General features: G+C 43.5%; 1 protein-coding gene across 1 annotated transcript in view; it reads left to right on the forward strand.

Moving 5' to 3' along the window:
• The window catches only part of LOC126297843 (probable glutamate receptor), a 253,100-nt gene extending 231,486 nt beyond the window's left edge, over positions 1-21,614 (forward strand). The window contains exons 9-10 of the mRNA XM_049989096.1: positions 4,214-4,470; positions 21,026-21,614. Coding sequence (XP_049845053.1) covers positions 4,214-4,470; positions 21,026-21,488 — 720 coding nt within the window. The 3' untranslated portion in view covers positions 21,489-21,614. The remainder of the gene's footprint in view (positions 1-4,213; positions 4,471-21,025) is intronic.
• The last annotated feature ends 2,606 nt before the right edge of the window (positions 21,615-24,220 follow it).

Below are 24,220 nucleotides of genomic sequence, written 5' to 3' on the forward strand. Positions count from 1 at the left end.
ACTACAGAATTATCAACACCATTTGGTTGGACATCACCGGCAGGAACGAGAATAACGAAATGGTACAAAAGCTTTAAAGAGACAAAGTGTCATGGCGGTCTCATCCATGGCGCCGCGCTCTCCTGACGTCGCGATATTTAGTCTCATTTTTGTGGAGTTTCGTCAAAGAACGCGTGTATGCTAAACCAGTTGACATCGCCATCCTTCGAGCACGACTCAGTAAAACAATCGGATCTGTTGATGCTTCTATGCTGACCAGTACGTTGGCAGAATTCTAAAGTCGCTTTTATGTTCTACGAACTACGAGCACGACACACGTTGAAATTCTGGCGAAACTAATAAAAAACTTTGAAAGCTGTTAAACGTTCTACAAAAAGCGATGATGCTTCAAGTTTTGATTTTTTTGAAATGATAACGGGACTTTATGAACGTACTATATAGGGATGGAAAAGTAAGACGGGTGGATTGTTCGACTTAAGCGATTTATGTATGGATTTAATTGCTTGATAGCCAACGTAAAGAGCCAGTTTCAAAAGTCAGAAGTCCTCAATGCAACAACGAATCTTACTGATGCTGAACTGCAGAGAAGGCTTTACTCCGAAGCAATATGTTTTGTTTTAACTGGTCTTGTGAGAAAAAAGGCTTCTCAAATTTACCAGGTTTTTGCTAGTTCTTTAAAGCTGTGGAATGATTCACGCCATTATACTTGGGTGTATATTCTACAATCTGTTGATGAACAAAAGCAAATAACACTGATCGTGCGTCGACCTTCAATAATGATATTGCACGTCGAGAGCGTTTTATACATTTATTGGATTTCTTAGCCTCATTTCTATTTATCGATTGTGGAGTTAAGGTAACTCTCTTCCTCAGCTCTTAATTTTTGCCCTTCAGTGATCTCATTTAGTGACGTGTAGGATGCCACATTTGTTAAGAAAGGAGAGTGAGTGAATTTCCAGTCCAGTAACCCTTATTTAGGATCTCCGTTGCTTCCCCAAACACCTTCAGTCGGATGCAGGAATGTTTCTTCTAAAAACGCACAGCTCATATCCTTCCAAGTAATCGGAGATTGTGCCCTATCTCTAATGACCTCGATGTCGACGAGTTATTAAATACTAATCCCTAAATTGTTCTGTTGCTTTTCCTGGATTTTTTGCTGCATTATATTGGTGCTAAGTGTATAGCAATTTTAAGATATCATTGTTGTAAAATTTAAAGAAGTTGAGTTGATTGTGCGCCTTCCGCTTCATTGACAAACGAGACAAAGTGACCACAGATACAATTTAAAAGATGTTCTACTCTCCTGGTAAGATTTTTCTTAATCATATTTGGCTGTGTGTCGTTCCGCTGTTGTTAATGATGATTGAAGACTTCAGACAATAGACTATTAGAACAAATGCGATGCAGAATAATTCTCCCCGCATATGTCCGATTGAACATCACAACAGAATTTTGCTTATAAAGTTATCAGCACCAAAGGGTTCATATTTTTTTATAATAACAACAATGTGTGTTAGAAGTCCGGAAGGTAAGCCATTATATTTAGGAGCTATCTTTTTTCGAGTTTGGTACGAAAATAATGTTGAGTTTGATTAAGGCGGTCAACAGCGTTCCTAATGGTTTTCATGTTGTGTTGTGGTATTTTGTATGTTAACCGGGGACCTAGAAACGACGGAGAGGCTCCGTTCCCGCCGCAGCCGCAGTGGTCCACAACGCCACGACGACTACCGCAGTCCACTTCACCCCTCCGCCCCACACCGAAACCCACGGTTATTGTGCGGTTCGGCCCCCCGCTGGACCCCCCCCCCCCCCCCCCCCCCCCCCAGGAAACGTCTCACACCAGACGAATGTAACCCCTATGTTTGTGTGGTAGAGTAATGGTGGTGTACGCGTACGTGGAGAACTTGTTTGCGCAGCAATCGCTGACATAGTGTAGCTGAGGCGGAATAAGGGGAACCAACCCGCTTTCGCCGAGGCAGATGGAAAACCTCCTAAAAACCATCCACAGACTGGCCGGTTCTCCGGACCTCGACCTAAATTCGTGCCGGGGACCAGGCGCTCCTTCCCGCTCCGGAAAGCCGTGCGTCAGATCGCTCGGCTAACTGGGCGGGCTCATGTTGTGTAATAGGCGAGAGAACGCCTGAAACCTGCTAGCTTTTTGCTGTTGAGACTTCGCGGCCAGCCGTTAAGATTTGTAAGGGATGCAAGTTGGCTGCAATTATTACCAGTCTCCATAGCAGTTTGTATTAACGCAAATACTTCTCGGTACATGGCAGGCGTAATGTGGTTTGACTCTCATAACTTAATTGGAGAAGACTAGTCGCAAGGTGAAACAAGGTTTTAAAATCGAATTCCAAATGGATTTAAGCGAGGTGTAGAGCTGTGCTGTTGTTTGTTCGGATTCAGCTAGTGAACTGCACCTGTAGTTAGCCGTTTCGCTGAATGACTTGAGTCTCATCGCTGTAAGTCTCAAAGGTATTGTTGCATTCTGCCATTGTGGACCTGTTGCTAGCGAAATTATGATTTGTTTACGTATAACTATACACATGCTCCTTAAGTCTCTATAAGCTGCATGGTGTAAGGAATTTCGTTACATTATTAGTCGATTTTGTTCTTCTTCCACTTGTGACTGGGACGGAGTAAAAATAACGACCGTATGTTTGCCTCTTAGCGGGAACAGACCTTTCGTACCCTGCCTTTATGATTCTTTCACCTAGATTAGGTACACTGCCTACACGAAAGACTAGTTCTATTAATTTACACAAGGACGTTTCTTGAAAAGAACATCGTCCTTTTTAGAACGATTTTCATCTAAGTCACCTGAGCAATTCTATAGCTTGCGGGGCTGGACAGCAACGGGTTGTTACAATCAATCCTGTGTTTCGCTGAATTCATTAGATGTCTTCGTTCGAACCGACCTTATGAGGAAATAAAACGCTCAGCCACCATTCAACAACTGGTTGCAACGGTGTCTTATACGCTATTAAAAATAGGAAGCTTGGATTCCAATGTTCTGCCATTAGAGACCAAGTCCAAACTGATAAAATATGATGGGGAACTAAATAGACCGCGTCCTGTTAGAGAAATGAGCTCCAGCAATGGTTTGATGTGTGCTATGTTCAATTTGTACAGAAAGCAGATGGCAGTTGTAAGAGTCGAGGGGTATGAAAGGGAAGCATTGGTTGGGAATGGAGTGAGACAGGGTTGCCGCCTCTCCCCGATGTTATTCAATCTGTATATTGAGCAAGCAATAAAGCAAACAAAAGAAAAGTTCGGAGTAGGTATTAAAATCCATGGAGAAGAAATAAAAACTTTGAGGCTCGCCGATGACATTGTAATTCTGTCAGAGACAGCAAGGGACTTTAAAGAGCAGTTGAACAGAATGGACAGTGTCTTGAAAGGAGGGTATAAGATGAACATCAACAAAAGCAAAACGAGGATAATGGAATGTAGTCGAATTGAGTCGGGTGATGCTGAGGGAATTAGATTAGGAAATGAGACACGTAAAGTAGTACAGGAGTTTTGCTATTTGGGGAGCAAAATAACTGATGATGGTCGAAGTAGAGAGGATATAAAATGTAGACTGGCAATGACAAGGAAAGCGTTGCTGAAGAAGAAAAATTTGTTAACATCGAGTATAGATTTAAATGTCAGGAAGACGTTTCTTAAAGTATTTGTATGGAGTGTAGCCATGTATGGAAGTGAAACGTGGACGATAAATAGTTTAGACAAGAAGAGAATAGAAGCTTTCGAAATGTGATGCTACAGAAGAATGCTGAAGATTACATGGATAGAGCGCATAACTAATGAGGAGGTATTGAATAGGATTGGGGAGAAGAGGAGTTTGTGGCACAACTTGACCAGAAGAAGGGATCGGTTGGTAGGACACGTTCTGAGGCATCAAGGGATCACCAATTTAGTATTGGAGGGCTGTGTGGAGGGTAAAAATCGTAGAGGGAGACCAAGAGATGAATACACTAAGCACATTCAGAAGGATGTAGGCTGCAGTAGGTACTGGGAGATGAAGAAGGTTACACAGGACAGAGCAGCATGGAGAGCTGGATCAAACCAGTCTCAGGACTGAAGACCACAACAACATGTGCAAAAGTGTGACATGAATGATATGCGATACTTCTTTCGTGATAACACTCAAAACATGATTTTATATTCTGTAATTTTAAATATTTCGAGTAATATCTCAATTTTTTTGCAGGATGCTACATTACCGCTGCTGAAGAATATATATCGGAAGCTTATACTGCCAGGTATAAACAACTTGCCCAAAAACCAAGAAGATGTAGTGAAGCGACTGTGCAGCTCCAAATACGCTTACATGCGATCGCGGATCCTTGGTGTGAGGGACGACAGCGGTAGCTGCAACATCGTGCCCGTTCCACAAGCTTCTCTGCCGGAGACACTCGGCTTGGTCTTCCCCAAGAACAGCACCTACAGGGGGCTCATCAACGTTGTGTGAGTACACTGCACCACGTATTGTTTTTTGCGTAGTGCATGCACGCACCTGGTCCAAGTTTGCATCTATACTCTGCAAATCACGTTAACTTTGTAACTGGATGGTGCAATGAAAAGTAATATCTGTCACTATGTTCTGGATTTCTAGCTCCCTGTAGAACATGGGAAAGAGGAAGCCTATCGCCACCTGGCGGAAATAACGAGGCTTAGCTACACGACAGAGAAGTTATAACTTGTCTCCCGAAGCATTACTGAAGGCAGTAAGAGGAACTAACCGTGAAAGCTGCAGTGATCGGAGGATGGGTGAAATAGTAGCCAGAGAACTCGCTACAGTTTGTGTATCGAACGGATCGCTACGAAAAGCCAGAATTACTAGCAGTAGTAGCAGTTTTATTCACCCTTGGAGCATTTTTGCAACGATATTTGACTTGTCACAGTATTAAAATGTCAGAAAAAATTCATATATACATGCATTCACATACTTACAGATCTAGTTTGACATGCATGCGACATGTAATCTGCCATCTAGTAGGAACTATCCAGACATTTGGGGAATCCACGAGAAACGAAACTCAGTATGAACAGAAGGAGCTACGAGGCTCTGTCCTCCACAGTACAAGGCCAGTCAATTTAAAACAGCGAAATCTCGTTCAGTTTATCCTTAGTGTACAATACGGTCTTGTTCGTACGTTCTTGTAAAGAAGTTATTTCATGTAGAGAGCTATTGCTACATTGTTCATTCACTTCTCAACACCAGTCACCGCACGTGTTACACACTACACTGCATAAAGTAATAAGCTGGTGCTACACTGTTCATTTCTCAACATCAGTTACTACACACACACACACACACTGTAAGTTGGCAATAAAACCATAGTGATGATATTTGGTTTCCATTTCGTGCACTGCAACTTCTCATTTGCTTGCCTAAAAATCTGAACCATCCTCATTTCATCATGAGTAGGATGTTTAGTTTTATTTCGTTATGTAATGTAGTAGACGATACAGTATCCACTCTTGACATATCATATATAAATAATATAATGGCGCTTTTAATGTTTTGAACCAGAAAGCATCTCCATACACCATCATAAGAATAAACCTGATGTATAGAAACATAAACACGATGATTGGTCACAAGTTGTAGCACACAAACTGGTGTTATGCTCTTGGAACGAGGTCGTACTTGAGTAATAGACATGTTATTACAAAGTTACGTTGAATGGAACTTTAAGATCCAGAATGAGATTTTCACACCGCAGCGGAGTGTGCGCTGATATGAAATTTCCTGGCAGATTAAAACTGTGAGCCGGACCGAGACTCGAACTTAGGACCTTTGCCTTTCGCGGGCAAGTGCTCTACCGACTGACCTACCCAAGCACGACTCACGCCCCGTCTTCACAACTTTTACTTCTCCCAGTACCTCTTCTCCTACCTTCCAAACTTTAGAGAAGCTCTCCTGTGAACCTTGCAGAACTAGCACTCCTGAAAGAGAGAATATTGCGGAGACATGTCTTAGCCACAGCCTAGGGGATGTTTGCCCCCAAAGGCAAAGGTCCCGAGTTCGAGTCTCGGTCCGGCACACAGTTTTAATCTGCCAGGAAGTTTCAGATTATGATATTCAAATATATTAACAGCCATCAACGTATTACTTAATCCCGTGTTAGCTAAGTAGCTTTTATTTGAAAAATAGTGCACAGTCACAGCCTCTGCACTCTTGTGCTCTGATTGTCGCGCTGTTCATAGGCTGTATGAAAATGGCTGAGACTGCTTACTGTTCCTTAGTGAAACATGAGTGTGGAACACAGTTAAGAAGTGCCGATAAATAGGTTTTTCTTAACGTTTTTCATGAATTTACGGAGATAATCGGCTTTGAAGTTTTTCGAGGGCCCATATTACATCAAATTGAGACTTAAACTCATCAGGTACGTATAGCGGTGTCGGAAGCGAAGCATATTGGAAACGTAGTGGAATTTATGGTTTGCAGGTTCAGGTTTTGTATGAGCCTTTTTTTCTCGTCGAATTTGAAATACCTGCAGCTCTTAATTGTAAAATTCGTCATCATTATTATGAATAATGCACGTCTTATTGTTTATAATTAGGCTACATATTGCACGGGAAATTCCTGTTTTCATTTCAAATACAAATTCTTCATTATCGATATTTTATGGAAGACGGTTAATAAATGTTGCTTAAATTAAGAAAACATAACTTAATTTTCAATGCAAAAATGAAAAACCAAGTACCCTTTTTGGACTACGTCAATTGTTTTATACCACCGATGCATGTAAGTGTCGTTGAAACATGGAAAATAATAATTTGCACAGAATCGAGCATACCATACAAATGCTGCATTTTTACGTTTGCCACTGTACCATTACAATATGAACCTACCAGAGCCAAGTTAAGGATTTGGCCCGAGAAAGAACAAGACTGTTAAGCTGCCAGACATACTGAAACTAACACATGCAGCTTTTTCACATGTCACTGCCGATTGCTGGCGGGATACAGAATGGCACGTCATAAAAGGAGAAAATGCGGCGCCTAGTTGGCTTCGTGGATTCTGTTGTTGACTAACTCGTTATCAACGTAGCAGATGGCAGTTCCAGAAATGACGTATTTCTCAAATTCGTGTAAAAAAGGAGCTGAGAGATTACCTGACGACTGACAGTAATTAATCCCTGCGCCGGCCTTCGTGGCCGAGCGGTTCTAGGAGCTTCAGTCTGAAACCGCGCGACTTTTACGGTCGCAGGTTCGAATCATGCCTCGGGCATAGACGTGTGTGATGTCCTTAGGTTAGTTAGGTTTAAGTAGTTCTAAGTCCTAGGGGACTGATGACCTCAGATGTCAGGTCCCATAGTGCTCAGAGCCATTTTTGAAATCCCTGCAGTGCACGTTTGCATCACACGTAGCTCGCGTAGAAAAATTACGTTTTGTATAAGTTAGGAATTTTCATCACTCTTATTTGTAATTAGAATATTATGTAAGGTGAGAATGAGTGCATTTCATGCTTTCCGTCTGGTCAGCTAAGAAACGCGTGGTAGTGCTGGAGTTTTGTCGAATATTATTTCATTCTTTTTAAAAATTAAATGGCATTCGAAGCTATATTGTTTCTTTGCTCGTCTCTTTTCACCTCTAAACTGAAACTGCTCAAACCATTGCAGGTTAGTTAGAACGTTGGCTGGCCAGTGTCATCAAAGTTTAATGCGCCGCTAAAGCCGTTGTCCCGCGTTATCGCTCAGTCTGTGTGTGTGTGACACAGCATAAAAGTGTCCTTATGTTCGTACTTGACTCTACTGCTCACAGCTTGGCTTCCGCTCCACGTGAAACGAAATCCAATGATATTCAAGCAAACGCGGAAGAATACATGGTGTAATGTTTACGCCAGGTTTATTCTTATTATGAACGGAGTATAGTGCTCACCTCTCCCTGAGAAATCGCTCTATTTTCTAGCCAACTGTCCTCACTTCACAATATAATCTAATGGACACGTCACATGCAACTGCGAGAAATTGCCGATGCTTGTAACTAAAAAGAGCTGTGTAGAAGATACCTTCTACGTGATAATGATGGTTTAACCGTCAAAATGTGTAATGGATGAAATGAAAACTTTTTGACTGCTGCCCTTCTTGACCTCGGAAAGTAGTCCATAATGGATGAACCTGCATCTGTTGCGTTTTCCTCGCGGTACATATGATACTTGTTGGTAGCGGTCATCAGCTGGCGGTGTTGAGCCGGCGACCAGTACGAGGCAGATCTTCACGGTTTTTTGTCTCACGTTATACACTGTTGTTGTTGTTGTTTTTGTTGTTGTCTACAGTCAGAAGACTGGTTTGATGCAGTTCTCCATGCTACTCTATCCTGTACAAGCCTCTTCACCTCCGAATAACTGCTGCAACCTGCGTTCACTTGGACCCGGTTACTGTGTTCTCCTACACTTCCCTTCAATACTGAATTGGTGATTTCTTTATGTCTCAGAATATGGCCTATGAACCGACCCCTTCTTTTAGTCAAGTTATGCCACAAATTTGTTTTCTTTCCCATTCTACCGACTAGCTCCTCACAAGTTGAATGATCTATCTACTGGCGCTGATGACCTTGCTGTTTAGTGCCCTCAGCCATAAATCATCACCGGTCGAGGTGGCCGAGAGGTTCTAGGCGCTACGGTCTGGAACCGCGCAGCCGCTACGGTCGCAGGTTCGAATCCTGCCTCGGGTATGGATGTGTCTGATGTCCTTAGGTTAGTTAGGTTTAAGTAGTTCTAAGTTCTAGGGGACTGATGACCACAGAAGTTAAGTCCCATAGTGCTCAGAGCCATAAGAGCCATAAATCATCATCCTCAACTATCCAGCTTACGTTCAGTATTTTTCTGTAGCAGCACTTTTCAAAAGCTTCTATTCTCTTCTTGTCTACACTGTTCATCGTCCACGTTTAACTTCGATACAAGGTTACACACCAGACCAATATCTTCGAAAGAGACTTCCTAACACTTGATTCTATACTCCACATTAACAAATTTCTCTTCTCCAGAAACCCTTTTCTTGCCATTGCCACTCTACATATTTTATATCGTCTCTATTTCTGCCATCATCAGTTATTTTACCGCCCAGATAGCAAAAGTCACCTGATAAATTTTAGAGTCTCACTTCCTAATTTCTGAGGGAATGTCGTATACTCTATGAGCCTTCTTTCTACATGTATGTCTACATCTACATGGATATTCTGCAAATCACAGTTAAGTGCCTGGCAGAGGGTTCATCGAACCACCTTCATAATAATTCTCCACTGTCGCAGGTTAGAAACATGGTTCAAATGGCTCTGAGCACTATGGGACTTAACTGCTGAGGTCATCAGTCCCCTTGAACTTAGAACTACTTAAAACTAACGAACCTAAGGATGTCACACACATCCATGCCCGTGGCAGCATTCGAACCTTCGACCGTAGAAGTCGCGCGGTTCCAGACTAGCGCCACACCGGCTTTCCCTTCTTTGGTTAGTACTGGTTTTCTATCTGAATTCTTCATATTCATACAGCTACTTCTCTAGGCTTCATCTAACTTTCCCCTAGTGAAATATGCTTCTCAATCCTTATATTTGTCCACAAGCCATTCCTGCTCAGCCATTTTGCACTTCCTGTCAATCTCATTTCTTAGACGTTTGTATTCCCTTTCGGCTGCATGCTTATATATCATTCTTCATCAATAAAATTCAGTATCTCGTGTGATATCCAAGGATTTCTACTAGACCTTGTCTTTCATTATTTCATCTCTCAAAGTTACCCATTTTTCTTCTTCTGATTTCATTTTCCCTGTTTCAATGAATCGGTGCATAATGCTCCCTATGAAACTCTCAACAACTTGTGGTTCTTTTATCTTATTCAGTTCCTACCTCCTTAATTTTCTACCTTTTGAAATTTATTCAGTTTTAATCTACAGTTCTTAACCAATAAATTGAGGTCAGGGTCCATATCTGCCCCTGGAAATACCTTACAGCTTAAAATCTTGATCCAAAATCTCTCTCTCTCTCTTACCTTCATACAACCAATCTGAAACCGTCCGTTGTCTCCAGGTCTGAACCACGTATACAATCTTTTTTCATGATTCTTAACCAAATGCTGGCGACGATTAAATTATGCACTTTGCAAAATTTTACCAGACGGCTTCCTCTTATGTTGTTTTTCTCCGGTCCTTATAGTCCTACTACTTTTCCTTCTCTCTCTCTTCCTGCTATCCAATTCCAGTTCACCATCACAATTACATTTTCCTCTCCTTGACTATCTGAATAATTTCTTTTATCTCATCAGACATTCTTTCAGTCGCTTCATTAAATGAGGCGCTAGTTGTTATATAATCTTGTACTACTGCGGTGTGTGTTGGCTTCCTTTGTATCTTGGATATGATGACGTTCATTGTGCTGCTCACCGTTCCTTACCCGCATTCCTATTTTCTTATCCTTTATTAGAGCTACTCCTGCATTACCCCTGTCTGAATCTGTATTTACTCATCAGACCAGAAGTCCTGTTTCTCCTACCATGAAGCTTCACTGATTCCCACTACAACTAACTTTAACCTAACTGTTTCCCCTTTCTAAATTTTCCAATATATCTGCCCTCTTAGAGAATCCAACATTTCTCGCTCCAATCCGTAGAATGCGATTTAGCTTTTTCCTGATGAACACGTCCTTCTGAGTAGTCCTCACCTGGAGGCCGGAATGGGAAACCACACTGCTCAAAAGAGTTATGGGAACATGACTTTGGGCGTCTGCCATACTCCACTAAACAATAATTCATGATTGGGTATGTCACCAAACTATATCTCTGCCTTCCACAAATTAAGTACACAACAAAAAATTATAGCCTCGATCTTTTACATAAAGCGAAATGAAATGTCCGACAGGTATCGAAAACAACGTGAATCGTTCATTCAGTCATCCTAGATGATTTTCATTGGAATTTGGAAGCTTCAGTAAAAGTCAGGTGATGCTGAGGGAATTAGATTAGGAAATGAGACACTTACAGTAGTACAGGAGTTTTGCTATTTGGGGAGCAAAATAACTGATGGTGGTCGAAGTAAAGAGGATATAAAATGTAGACTTGCAATGGCAAGGAAAGCGTTTCTGAAGAAGAGAAATTTGTTAACATCGAGTATAGATTTAAGTGTCAGGAAGTCATTTCTGAAAGTATTTGTATGGAGTGTAGCCATGTATGGAAGTGAAACATGGACGATAAATAGTTTGGACAAGAAGAGAATAGAAGCTTTCGAAATATGGTGCTACAGAAGAATGCTGAAGATTAGATGGGTAGATAACATAACTAATGAGGAAGTATTGAATAGTATTGGGGAGAAGAGGCATAACTTGACCAGAAGAAGGGATCGGTTGGTAGGACATGTTCGGAGGCATCAAGGGATCACCAATTTAGTATTGGAGGGCAGCGTGGAGGGTAAAAATCGTAGAGGGAGACCAAGAGATGACTACACTAAGCAGATTCAGATGGATGTAGGTTGCAGTAGATACTGGGAGATGAAGAAGCTTGCATTAGATAGAGTAGCATGGAGAGCTGCATCCAACCAGTCTCAGGACTGAAGACCACAACAACAACAACAGTAACATATGATCTCTGTCAGCGTATATTAAAAAAATGGTTCAGATGACTCTGAACACTATGGGACTTAATATCTGAGCTCATCAGTCCCTTAGAACTTAGAACTACTTAAACCTAACTAACCTAAGGATATCACACACTTCCATGCCCGAGGCAAGATTCGAACCTGCGACCGTAGCGGCTGCGTGGTTCCAGACTGAAGCGCCTAGAACCGCTCGGCGACAGCGGCCGGCTCAGCGTTTATCACTGCCGACACTTGAGTGGCCTGCTTCGTATAAGTGCATGGGGATCAACCTGTAGTATCCGTTACTATACTTCAATGAGAGCTCATGACAGTTCTTGGAGATTCTGTGGTGGAAGATGGCGACCACGAACAAGTCTGTCATGTGTGTCCCACATAAGCACGATGGAGTTTAGGACGGGACTCACCGCCGGCCATTCCATTACTTCAATGTCCAGGCTTCGGAGGAGGTCCCTGCCGACGTCGCACACAGGCCTTGACATTAGGAGGGATTCAGGGCCTCCACCGTATGAAGCAGCCGCCACATGGTACTATAGGATCTGTCTGATGCACTGTTTGGTAGTAGACGACCATGGACAACGATAAGATCCGTATGGCTGTCAACACTGAAGACTCCCCATAACATCATAGAACTAGAACTTCAGAAATCTGTCGATTTCCTGGACAACAATTGGTAGAGACCGCTCTCTGAGGGTCTCAGCACAAGACTGCCATCACCTTGTGTCAGAGGATATCTGGAGTTGTTTTTTGTGAATAACACGTTTCGACAGCGACGAAGATGCCAATTGAAATGGGAACGGCAGAACTGAAGGCGAGCTGCAAGATATAGCCGTGTTAAGCGGGCTACTTGAATAGGATGGGTCATAATGTCCTTTCTCGTAACCTATTCATTACAGTCTGATCGGAAGCAGCGGTTACAGTGGCTCTTCTGAGATAGTTTTACATTGTCTTGTCGGTATCTGCACTAAGCTGCACAGTAGAGATGGCCAGATATCGGTCTTCACGTATTCTTGTTCAACTCGACTTGTGTGCTGACTTGTCTCCCTATAGCCTGTCCACAACCAACGGATGACACGTGGAGAGGCATTGGCATTCACAACAACACGAACGAGAGTCCGTCCTTTTTGAGTCAGACAGTCCTTGCAACTTGCACTGCATTAGGATGTTGAATTGCATGTGCTTGGTTGAATACAACGACCACAAGTAACTTCCATCTCTGTTCTCACAACAAAACACCGGGACACCGGTACTCACATCCTTCTGAGAGGGTCATGTAACACTACAATGCGTAACACAGCCAATAGATGGCGAATGATCTCGAACCCGGGAACCCGGGCGTGGGAAGCGAGAACGCTACCGCACGACCACGAGATGCGGACAGAAAGTTCTTTGAAGACGAAGAATTTATCTCGTGTGAACTGAAGCAGTACTGTTGAGTGTAATACAGATGACGAGGTTAGCAGTGTTGTTGAAGAGGAATATGGGGCTTAACAAAACTACATAGACGCCATTCAATCACGCACTGAAGAAACACGCTACAGATCGCAAGTCTATGGGCATACAGCGCTCTAAGAGCGGCGAAAGCAATCTACTGAAGAAAAATGTGCAGTGTTGATCGGATCTCAAAAGAAAAAGCAGAGGTAGAAGTACAACAATCTGAATGTGAAATTAACGGAAAATGTAGCCAAGTATGTGACGCATTAGCAAGTAAGACGAAAAAGCATGCTTTTGCATCCTGCAAACAAACTGCGTGACGAGATGATTCTCAGTCAAATTTTAGTGACGAAGATGAAGGAAACAAACACAGGCCGCAATTAGTGAGAGATTACCAAACGGAGCATCGGGTGAATTGCAAGAAATTGACTCACTCTCAGAGTGCCAGTTTGACGACCTGTAAATAATTTACCATAACTGCTACTACGACTACGAAACTTAAGATTTTAATTTTTGCTGAATACTTGTGTGACACCATTATACATTAAAAAATAATTTGTAGCAGTTTAACCGCTCGCTGTACCGCTTTGCCTCTCCAGAGGGACGGTTTGTGAAGTAACACACTTATGAGCCAAAACATTATGACTACTGCCCACCGTGTGGTGTCACCGCCAGACACCACACTTGCTAGGTGGTAGCCTTTAAATCGGCCGCGGTCCGTTAGTATACGTCGGACCCGCGTGTCGCCACTATCAGTGATCGCAGACCGAGCGCCGCCACACGGCAGGTCTAGTCTAGAGAGACTTCGTAGCACTCGCCCCAGTTGTACAGCCGACTTTGCTAGCAATGGTTCACTGACTTGTACGCTCTCATTGGCCGAGACGATAGTTAACATAGCCTTCAGCTACGTTATTTGCTACGACCTAGCAAGACGTCAGTATCCGTACTATTGATATTGTGAATCATGTACCATAAAGAGCGACGTTCTTCATTAACGGATTAAAGTTAAGTATTCCACCAGCTACGTCTGTTTTTCTCAATTCTAATTCCCTTGTCATGTTCCAGACCTCACGTCAGCCTGCGTGAGCTAAAACGCGTGCATTTCGACCTCCTTTAGAAACCCTGTGTTGGCTCTCCTGTAAGCCACAACACACCGCGAAGTTGAATATCTCCTGGTGGTATTGCGGGCACGTGACACAGTACGGAAAGGATGTAAGCGGAAGAGAGACGAATGGGCAGACAGTGTCGACACGGTCCACAAATGCGGAAATCCACTGAAAAATGTTCAAATGTGTGAGAAATCTTATTATGGGACTTAACTGCGAAGACCATCAGCCCATAAGCTTACACACTACCTAACCTAAATTATCCTAAGGACAAACACACACACCAGTGGCCGAGGGAGGACTCGAACCTCCGCCAGGACCAGCCGCACAGTCGATGACTGCAGCCCCCAGACCGCTCGGCTAATCCCGCGCGGCGGAAATCCACTGACAAAAGAGGTTTCGACAAAGGGCACATTGTTGTGGGGCTGCGGATGGTAAAGAGAATCTCTCAAATGGCGAAGCTGGTCGCTTGTTGGCGTTCTACTATCGTGAGCACCTATGTAAAATGGTTTAAGGATGGTGGAAAACGCGTAGGCCGTCTGGTATTGGACGTCCACGTCTCGTCACAAAACGTCGAGGTCTGAGGATTCTCCCGCTGTGTAATCCAGGATAGGCAGCGATCTGCGGCAGATCTAACGGCAGAGCACACCATTCAAAGGCTACTGTTGAACATGGAGCTGCACATCACACGACCCTAAGTGTCGCTGTGTTGACCCAACGACATCGTCGGCTATGGCTGCTGTGGGCGCACAATCACTGAGTTTTCACTATGGGTCAATAGAACGTGTCGCCTGTCAAATGACTCGCATTTCCTGTTACATCACGTCGATGGTTGGGTCCATACACGCCGTCATCCAGGCGAATGGCTGCACGAATCATGCATTAGGACACAGGTGCAGGTTGGTGAGGGCAGATTACGCTATGGGCTGCACTGAATTGGGCTTTCATAAAATCTGTGGTGGTAATCGAAGGCATCATATAGCACTGTACTACGTGAATATTATTGCGGACCACCTGCATCGCTTCATGCTTGTAGTCTCCCATTATGGCGATGAAATCTCCCAACAGGATAAATGTCCATATTCCAAGGTTAGAATTCTGCTACGGTGGTTTGACGGTCTTTATAGTGAACTCACATCGATGTCTTGGCCAACAAATGTGCCTGACCTGTACTCATTGGAACACACATCGGGCACCAGCTGCGTGCCCGTAACCCAACATCTCATAATTTTCAGGAATTGCTTGACCAGTGTGTAGACATCTGGTGCTTCTTATTTCTTGAATCCTGTTAAGGACTTTTACAACCCACGCTAAGCGGAATCCCTGATGTCGTGTGTATGAAAAGTGGAACAACACGCTATTAAACAGGTGGTCATAATGTTTTGGCTCGTCGGTGTACATATATCACTATAACGCCCGACAAGCTAAATTAAATAGAAACTGTACTAAATGCAATCTTTCCAATAGTCTTGCTATTTGGGATATTTATTAAAAATTACTTTCCAAAATTTGAAATGACCTTCCGTACCGTTCGCTACTGTTGCGGCCCAACAACGAAAGGCACAATTAACTCGTAACAAAGTTGTAAATAATAGATTTCAGCTATCAGTCGTCCTTTTGAAATGTTATTGGCAGATTTAGATTTCAGCTAGAATCTAGCCATTCCCAGTGCACTATCATTTCTGATCAATGCATGTAATACCTGTTGGTCGGGCTTCATCCACAGTTCCACAGTTCAATGAACTGTGGATGAAGCCCGACCAACAGGTATTAAATGCATTGATAAAAAAATGCTAGTGCATTGAGAATGGCTAGTTTCTAACTGAAATCTAGATCTGCCAATAAAATTTCGAAAGGACGACTGATAGCTTAAATCTATTATTTACAAGTCAATATAACAGTCGCTGCGTGCAACAGCCTTCTGAATGGAAGGTAACCTGATCGTAACAAAGTGTAACCACGGACTTATAAAGAAATTTTCAAATTCGTGTATCAGTTCGCGGTCGCATAGTTGCGGCAGATGTCTGCGTTTACAGGTTCGCTACGTAAAAATAGGCCTCTTCTGTCCATACTAAATTTTATTTGTCGTAAAACCTTAGTTACAAATTATTGTAGTGGAATATATTTTGTATTTCCTTCACGTCCTGAATTTTGTAAGGATTCCTCGTGCAGACGAACCTGAAAGCTCGCTACGTAGTCCCGTATGAGCTGACAGCTCGTTTAGAAATTTTACGTACAGCCCTCTCCGAAGTGCAGAAGCTTCTGCCTGTGTGCCGGGCTCGTGTACAAGTTCAGCGTTTCAAACCTCTCATTTCATTGCTTGCAAGTAACCTTGTTTCCACTTTTTTCGCCTTAGCCTTCAATGATGAGCAAGGCTTCGGTCTCTCTTCAGTTTCCGTAACCTACAATGAACGATAGGAGTGAAAAACTCCATTTTCGCATTCTGATTGTAAAGGCATGTCATCCGTTAACACTACTTTTAACTGTAGCAAAAATCTGAAACGCAGGAAGCTGAAGTTCGGAATACACTACAACAGAAATTAACTCCACTCTGAGTAAAATCTCCATAATCAACTCTCGCAGTCCTATACGTAACTAACAGCGACAATAAGAAAAGATGTTCAATTAACTCCGTGCAGCATTTCGAAAATCGCATCTAAGTCACGTCGTAATTAAAATAAATCCCATGTGATTCGGTGCATTCCTGTGACTGGCAAAAGTTTCCTGCTATTTTGGTATCATCCAGCAGTGAAGCTATTTTTGTAACTCCTTTAGGACAACATATCGTCTAGTATTATCCTTAATTGCGTTCAAAGAAAGCATGGAGAGTCCTGGTCAAGAATATGATCACGCTGCAGCCAGCAAGTAGGAAGGTGATTCAAATGAAAACCTTAAATATTTATTGTGCAGAAGTGGTAAAAAGCTGTATCACTTTTCAACATAATCTCCCCCATTCTCAATGCAAGTCTTCCAGGGCTTACAAAGTGTATAAATTCCTTTAGAAAAAATTCTTTTGGTAGTCCGCGCAACCTCTCATGCACCGCGTGGCGCACCTCTTCATCAGAACGGAACTTCTTTCCTCCCATTGCGTCTTTGAGTGGTCCAAACATATGGAAATCACTTGGTGATGAGGAATGGCGCCATTCCTTGCTCGCTCTCTTCGTTTCCGGTTGGTGGAAGTGAACCCAGTTTCGTCCCCAGTAACGATTCTTGCAAGGAAGCCATCACCTTCTCGTTCAAAGTGCGGAAGTAGTTCTTCACAAGCATCAACACGTGGTTCTCTCATTGCAGGAGTCAGCTGCCGTGGCACCCATCTTTCAGACACTTTATGAAACTGGAGCACATCATATTGGTCAATGTGGTGTGCTGATCCATGACTAATCTGTAAACATGCTGAAATGTCATTTAGTGTCATTCGGCGGTTTTCCTTCACTATGGCTTCAACTGCTCCAATGTTCTGTGGAGTCACAGCTCGTAGTGCCTGACCTGGACGAGGAGCATCTTCCAGTGAAGTCACACCATTTTCGAACTTCCTACTCCATTCGTAGACTTGCTGTTGTGACAAACATGCATCACCGTAGTGAACCTTCATTCGTCGATGAATTTTAATAGGCTTCACACTTTCACTACGCAAAAACCGAACAACAGAACGCTATTCTTCCCTGATGCTAGTCTGATGTGGGGCGGCCATCTTTATACTGATACTGCGACGGTATGTGTGCATCTGTACTATGCTACCACCTACATGCCATTCTGCACGCTGTAGCATGCTTACCAACTTAGAGGATAACGACGCGAAATTTCTATTTGTTATAACAAATTTAAGGTTTTCATTTGACTCATCCTCTTATAATGCATGCCATCTGCCAGTCTCCAAATTTTCACTTCGGTCACAAGTTAGACTCCTACAATGATTAAATGATCTTTCAGATATACGAAATCCACGGGACTGACGTCATGAAATGCTCATTGTGATGTAGAGCTGCACAACTGAGCAACAGTCGAAGTGAAACTAAATAAGAGAGGAGTTGTCGGATCGGTTACTCTACTAGAAAAATTTGGAGAAACGTGCGTCAAAAGGAATTGGCGAACAGTAAGCGTACCAGATACAAATTCGTGGTAAACGAGTTCGTAATAATAAGCATCTCTCCCTGTTTGTGGAGTGCTTCTGGAAGTCCCTTAATAGATTGCACACAAAAATAACAGCATCGATATCAAATGTTCTAAAATGGGGATGCGTAGTATCAATTGGTTCAATTGGCTCTGAGCACTATGGGACTCAACTGCTGTGGTCATTAGTCCCCTAGAACTTAGAACTACTTAAACCTAACTAACCTAAGGACATCACACACATCCACGCCCGAGGCAGGATTCGAACCTGCGACCGTAGCAGTCGCACGGTTCCGGACTGCGCGCCTAGAACCGCGAGACCACCGCGGCCGGCGGATGCGTAGTATCGTCTGATATAAGCAAATGTGGTTGGGTCAAAACAACCCACAACATACACTCCTGGAAATTTAAATAAGAACACGGTGAATTCATTGTCCCAGGAAGGGGAAACTTTATTGACACATTCCTGGGGTCAGATACATCACATGATCACACTGACAGAACCACAGGCACATAGACACAGGCAACAGAGCATGCACAATGTCGGCACTAGTACAGTGTATATCCACCTTTCGCAGCAATGCAGGCTGCTATTCTCCCATGGAGACGATCGTAGAGATGCTGGATGTAGTCATGTGGAACGGCTTGCCATGTCATTTCCACCTGGCGCCTCAGTTGGACCAGCGTTCGTGCTGGACGTGCAGACCGCGTGAGACGACGCTTCATCCAGTCCCAAACATGCTCAATGGGGGACAGATCCGCTGATCTTGCTGGCCAGGGTAGTTGACTTACACCTTCTAGAGCACGTTGGGTGGCACGGGATACATGCGGACGTTTATTGTCCTGTTGGAACAGCAAGTTCCCTTGCCGGTCTAGGAATGGTAGAACGATGGGTTCGATGACGGTTTGGATGTACCGTGCACTATTCAGTGTCCCCTCGACGATCACCAGAGGTGTACGGCCAGTGTAGGAGATCGCTCCCCACACCATGATGCCGGGTGTTGGCCCTGTGTGCCTCGGTCGTATGCAGTCCTGATTGTGGCACTCACCTGCACGGCGCCAAACACGCATACGACCATCATTGGCACCAAGGCAGAAGCGACTCTCATCGCTGAAGACGACACGTCTCCATTCGTCCCTCCATTCACGCCTGTCGCGACACCACTGGAGGCGGGCTGCACGAAGTTGGGGCGTGAGCGGAAGACGGCCTAACGGTGTGCGGGACCGTAGCCCAGCTTCATGGAGACGGTTGCGAATGGTCCTCGCCGATACCCCAGGAGCAACAGTATCCCTAATTTGTGGCGGTGCGGTCCCCTACGGCACTGCGTAGGATCCTACGGTCTTGGCGTGCATCCGTGCGTCGCTGCGGTCCGGTCCCAGGTCGACGGGCACGTGCACCTTCCACCGACCACTGGCGACAACATCGATGTACTGTGGAGACCTCACGCTCCACGTGTTGAGCAATTCGGCGGTACGTCCACCCGGCCTCCCGCATGCCCACTATACGCCCTCGCTCAAAGTCCGTCAACTGCACATAGGGTTCACGTCCACGCTGTCGCGGCATGCTACCAGTGTTAAAGACTGCGATGGAGCTCCGTATGCCACGGCAAACTGACTGACAGTGACGGCGGCGGTGCACAAATGCTGCGCAGCTAGCGCCATTCGACGGCCAACACCGCGGTTCCTGGTGTGTCCGCTGTGCCGTGCGTGTGATCATTGCTTGTACAGCCCTCTCGCAGTGTCCGGAGCAAGTATGGTGGGTCTGACACACCGGTGTCAATGTGTTCATTTCCAGAAGTGTATATTCCTCCTCTGATTTCCTCTTCCAATGAAGTTTCGAGGATATATCAGTAAATTCTAATGCACTGGCTTCATCCGCTTCTGGACTAAACTGGTTTAACTAGTGCGCCCTCTTTTCTAAGATATAGTTTATAATATTTCATTTGTTTTGTAAGTGCCATACGTGGAGAACAGATATATTGCCATGTTTTATATTTCCTCTCCTTTTTTTTTTAAAAAAAAGAATAATTTGGTGCTTCTGAAAGAATAGAAATGACACTCTTCTGTTTAAGTTTCGTCACAGACACTACTCTCTAAGTAGACGAAGAGTTGCGAATATGAATTGTATCTTTGCCTGTACTATAGCCTCCGGCCGCTGTAGCCGAGCGGTGCCTGCCGCGGTGGTCTAGCGGTTCTAGGCGCTCAGTCCGGAACCGCGCGACTGCTACGGTAGCAGGTTCGAATCCTGCCTCGGCCATGGATGTATGTGATGGCCTTAGGTTAGTTAGGTTTAAGTAGAAAAAAAAACGGAGTGGGACGGAGCGCCTGATCCCCGGCACGAATCCACCCGGCGACTTTGTGTCGAGGTACGGTGAACCGGCCAGTCTGTGCATGGTCTTAGTGTTCGGACAGGGAGAGAGAGAGAGAGAGAGGGAGAGAGAGAGAGAGAGAGAGAGAGGAGAAAAAAAAGAAAAGCTGTTCAAGGCGCTACAGTCTGGAACCGCGCAACCGCTGAGGTCGCAGGTTCGAATCCTGCCTCGGGCATGGATGTGTGTGATGTCCTTATGTTAGTTAGGATTAAGTAGTTCTAAGTTCTAGGGGACTGATGACCTCAGCAGTTAAGTCCCATAGTGCTCAGAGGCATTTTTTGTACTATAGCCCACCTGTTTACGAAAAAAAATAACGAAAAGTCGTAGCCTCGTTCTTGGTAAAAGAAATATTGTTGATAACAAAGTTATTTACTTGGAATATTGCTTGTAACCCGTGCTTGGAATGTTTCAGGTTGCAGAGGTATAAGGAAATTGGAGTCTTGAGAAGAACTGAAACCGAAATATGGCCGAAGGCCGTGCATTTCGAGGACAACAGCTACACAACAGTGGGCTTTGATAAAGTAATTCCAGTTTTCGTAGTACTGTCCGTGGGCATGGCTTTGTCTATCATCATTTTCTGCCTCGAGTACGCGAAGGTTTTTCCGATAGCGAAGTTGCAGGAGCTCTGTTACGGAGAAGAGTATGCCGGCGGCGTGTATGAACAGCCGGATGAGGGCCTCTTTGCGAGTACTGTCATACGTTCGGCGCAGACTTCATCTGGTTCGCATGAGATCAGGTCTATTGCTCATGCCGTCGGAGAAGGCAGTGTTCCCGAGGATGGTTCCGCTAGAATGGTTGATGGGACGGACAAATACCTGGCTGTTGATCTACAAGGAAGCATCAATGTTCGGCATACTTCACCTCCCCGCAGCTAACAGCAGACAACATATTTTTTCGAGTTTTTACTAAGAGAATTCCAATTTATGAAACTAATTCTTTTGACAAAAAGTGTAACTCACTGTAATTTTGTTACTTCAAGCATTAAATAAATTTTCTACGAGTAAGACTTTATGCTTCATTCTTTTCAATAAAATTTGGAAAATCCTATGATTTTCTTCCTGAAATGATTGTACATTGTAGGGTGTCACACCATGAATACGTTTACCGAACGCAGTGGAACGGGTACTCCAGTATTTCCACGTCTGTGGGATAGATTGACTCCAATTTCACCTTTAAAGTTAGCGATCTGCTAGTGCTGATGATCCTGTGTGCTGAGTCGTGTTCAAAACTACCGGCAGAAGGCTGTCTGTCAGCCTACAAAGTTAAGCGTCATTGTGGACAAGCCGCACGCTTGATGATTTGACGCGACGTTGGTTACTATGTGGGACTTCTGTGTGGTGAGAGTAACTTGAACGGCAGTCACATCAGGGATGCCTTACAGCTGGTAGTACTGGCATTAGTACTTACAGACCGTTCAAGCTCTAAACGACACGGCATGAAATAAACGAAGCCGTGGATGTATTCTTGGGGAATTTCACTCTGCGTGGTTTATGCGAGACTATGCGACCGAAAATACTTATCGATCAATTGGCTTAAGGGGTCCTGAACGTTACGGTCTGTAGTTTTTAATAGTATTTTAAAATTTAGTATCTCAAAAACTAACAGATACTGGAATGAAACTTCAACGAAATAATTTATATTGTGATGTCTATGTGACAAAATTGAAAAACTGGAATACATGGTGGAGTGAGTATTGATTTTTATCTTACGAACTGAATTACGTGTAATTTTTATTTTAGATACACTCTACTTCCACACTATGGAAAGTAAAAGGTCAACACAAATTATATTCTTTTAATTATTAATTTGTTGAAACAGTAAACCAGGATTTTTTGCTATTTGTCGTTTTATGTATTAATTTTTTTTAAAACAATTTTTCTCCTAATAATTTAAGAACTTATGACACGCTCCACCTTAAAATATTTAATACACTGTTTAATAATGCAAAAATTTTGTTTTTGTAGCTTTAATACTGGATGAGATAACGATGCCTAAGTATACAAAAATGTTGATTACGAGAACTTGAAACTGAGGACCTCATGTTATTTTCTTCTCAATGATGACATGTCACAACATTCCGGCTCCTTTTCGTCTTTAGTTTCCTTTCTTTTCTTTGTTACTGTGGCCTCTTGTCATGCTTTCAGCAGCTTTTTTAGCTTCAGCGACACGTTGCCTGTCCACTCGTAGCAGCCCACTTTTCATGTTGTTCACAGTTTTCATGCCTAGTCTGCTAATGGTTTTTAATCTGCTTATTATTCCATCATTAAAATATATTATGAAGTCCATCAGACCAGTCTGAAAATCTGACATCTGACAAAAACAAATGTGACAAACATTCCAAAATTCAGCTATTGAAGCTTGCATTTACATTCTGTGTTTTGCCATGTAAACATTTTTCCAGAAGTTTAGAATCAAGAATATATTAGTTCTACCATAACAGATTCTGGCGTGGGGTGTGAATGTGTATGTTCCTATTTGCTTTACATCTATTGTATTCGCATCACGAAGTGTTTTCTTTTGGGCAGAGGCTATGCTGTCTGTTCTCATAAGTGGATATTCTGTGAAACAGAGTTGTCCAAGTACCTTTTTTCATGATGGTTAGACCATAATATTCTGTAAGGTTTTCTATTTCTGATTTGGTGAGAGTGCCTTGTTCTCAATGGCTTTCCCATCGGGAAGCTTTTTTTCCTGTCATGTCCTTGCAGAATTTGCTAAGTGTTGCCCCCGTTCCCTTCTACACATGTCCTATACATTCCTTTTTTTAAATTTCAATTTCACCGTATTGCCTAGCAGCCAAAACACTAATGAAGGCTTTAGAGTCACCACCGCCAATGAAGTGACTATCTCATACCACGTCTATCAACTGACCTACTAAAAATAGAGACTGCACCCTTGCTTTCTATACCTCCAATGAAACCCTCAAAGTTTTTGGCACATTTAGGTTCATTTACCTTACTGGGACAACCTTGGAAGTATTTTTTTTTTCAGACATTCATGGTCCAACACTTTCCTTGTATCTACAGAGGTAACTATGACAGCTTCATTCCGCGATGTATGGCCCCTCTGCTACCAGGAATCAAAAAATGGCTCTGAGCACTATGGGACTCAACTGCAGTGGTCATCAGTCCTCTAGACCTTAGAACTACTTAAACCTAACTAACCTAAGGACATCACACACATCCATGTCCGAGGCAGGATTCGAACCTGCGCCGTAGCAGTCGCACGGTTCCGGACTGCACGCCTAGGACCGCGAGACCACCGCGGCCGGCTACCAGGACTCGTCCAGTGCAGCAACAACATCAGTGGACACAAATATCTAGTTTCTTTCACTGCCCCCTGCATAGAAGCTTCGTTGACTTCTGTTGCGCATTACGCAAACGTTTATACAACCTCTCAAATTTGACAGGTGGTGTTGGGAAATCCATTACAGCACACAATATTTGGGCTGCTTTTTTCCCCTCCCAATACACCTCACGGCATAATCAAGGCGAATATTCACTTCACTATGTTTTGTGCGTATTACAGGAGATGTCATTGTACATTTCTTAACTTTCCACACTTAACATTCTACTACAGTTATGCTGTATAAGCCTCTTCTCTGAACTGT

Source organism: Schistocerca gregaria, chromosome X (assembly GCF_023897955.1).
Source record: "Schistocerca gregaria isolate iqSchGreg1 chromosome X, iqSchGreg1.2, whole genome shotgun sequence".
Taxonomy (NCBI): Eukaryota; Metazoa; Arthropoda; class Insecta; order Orthoptera; family Acrididae; genus Schistocerca; species Schistocerca gregaria.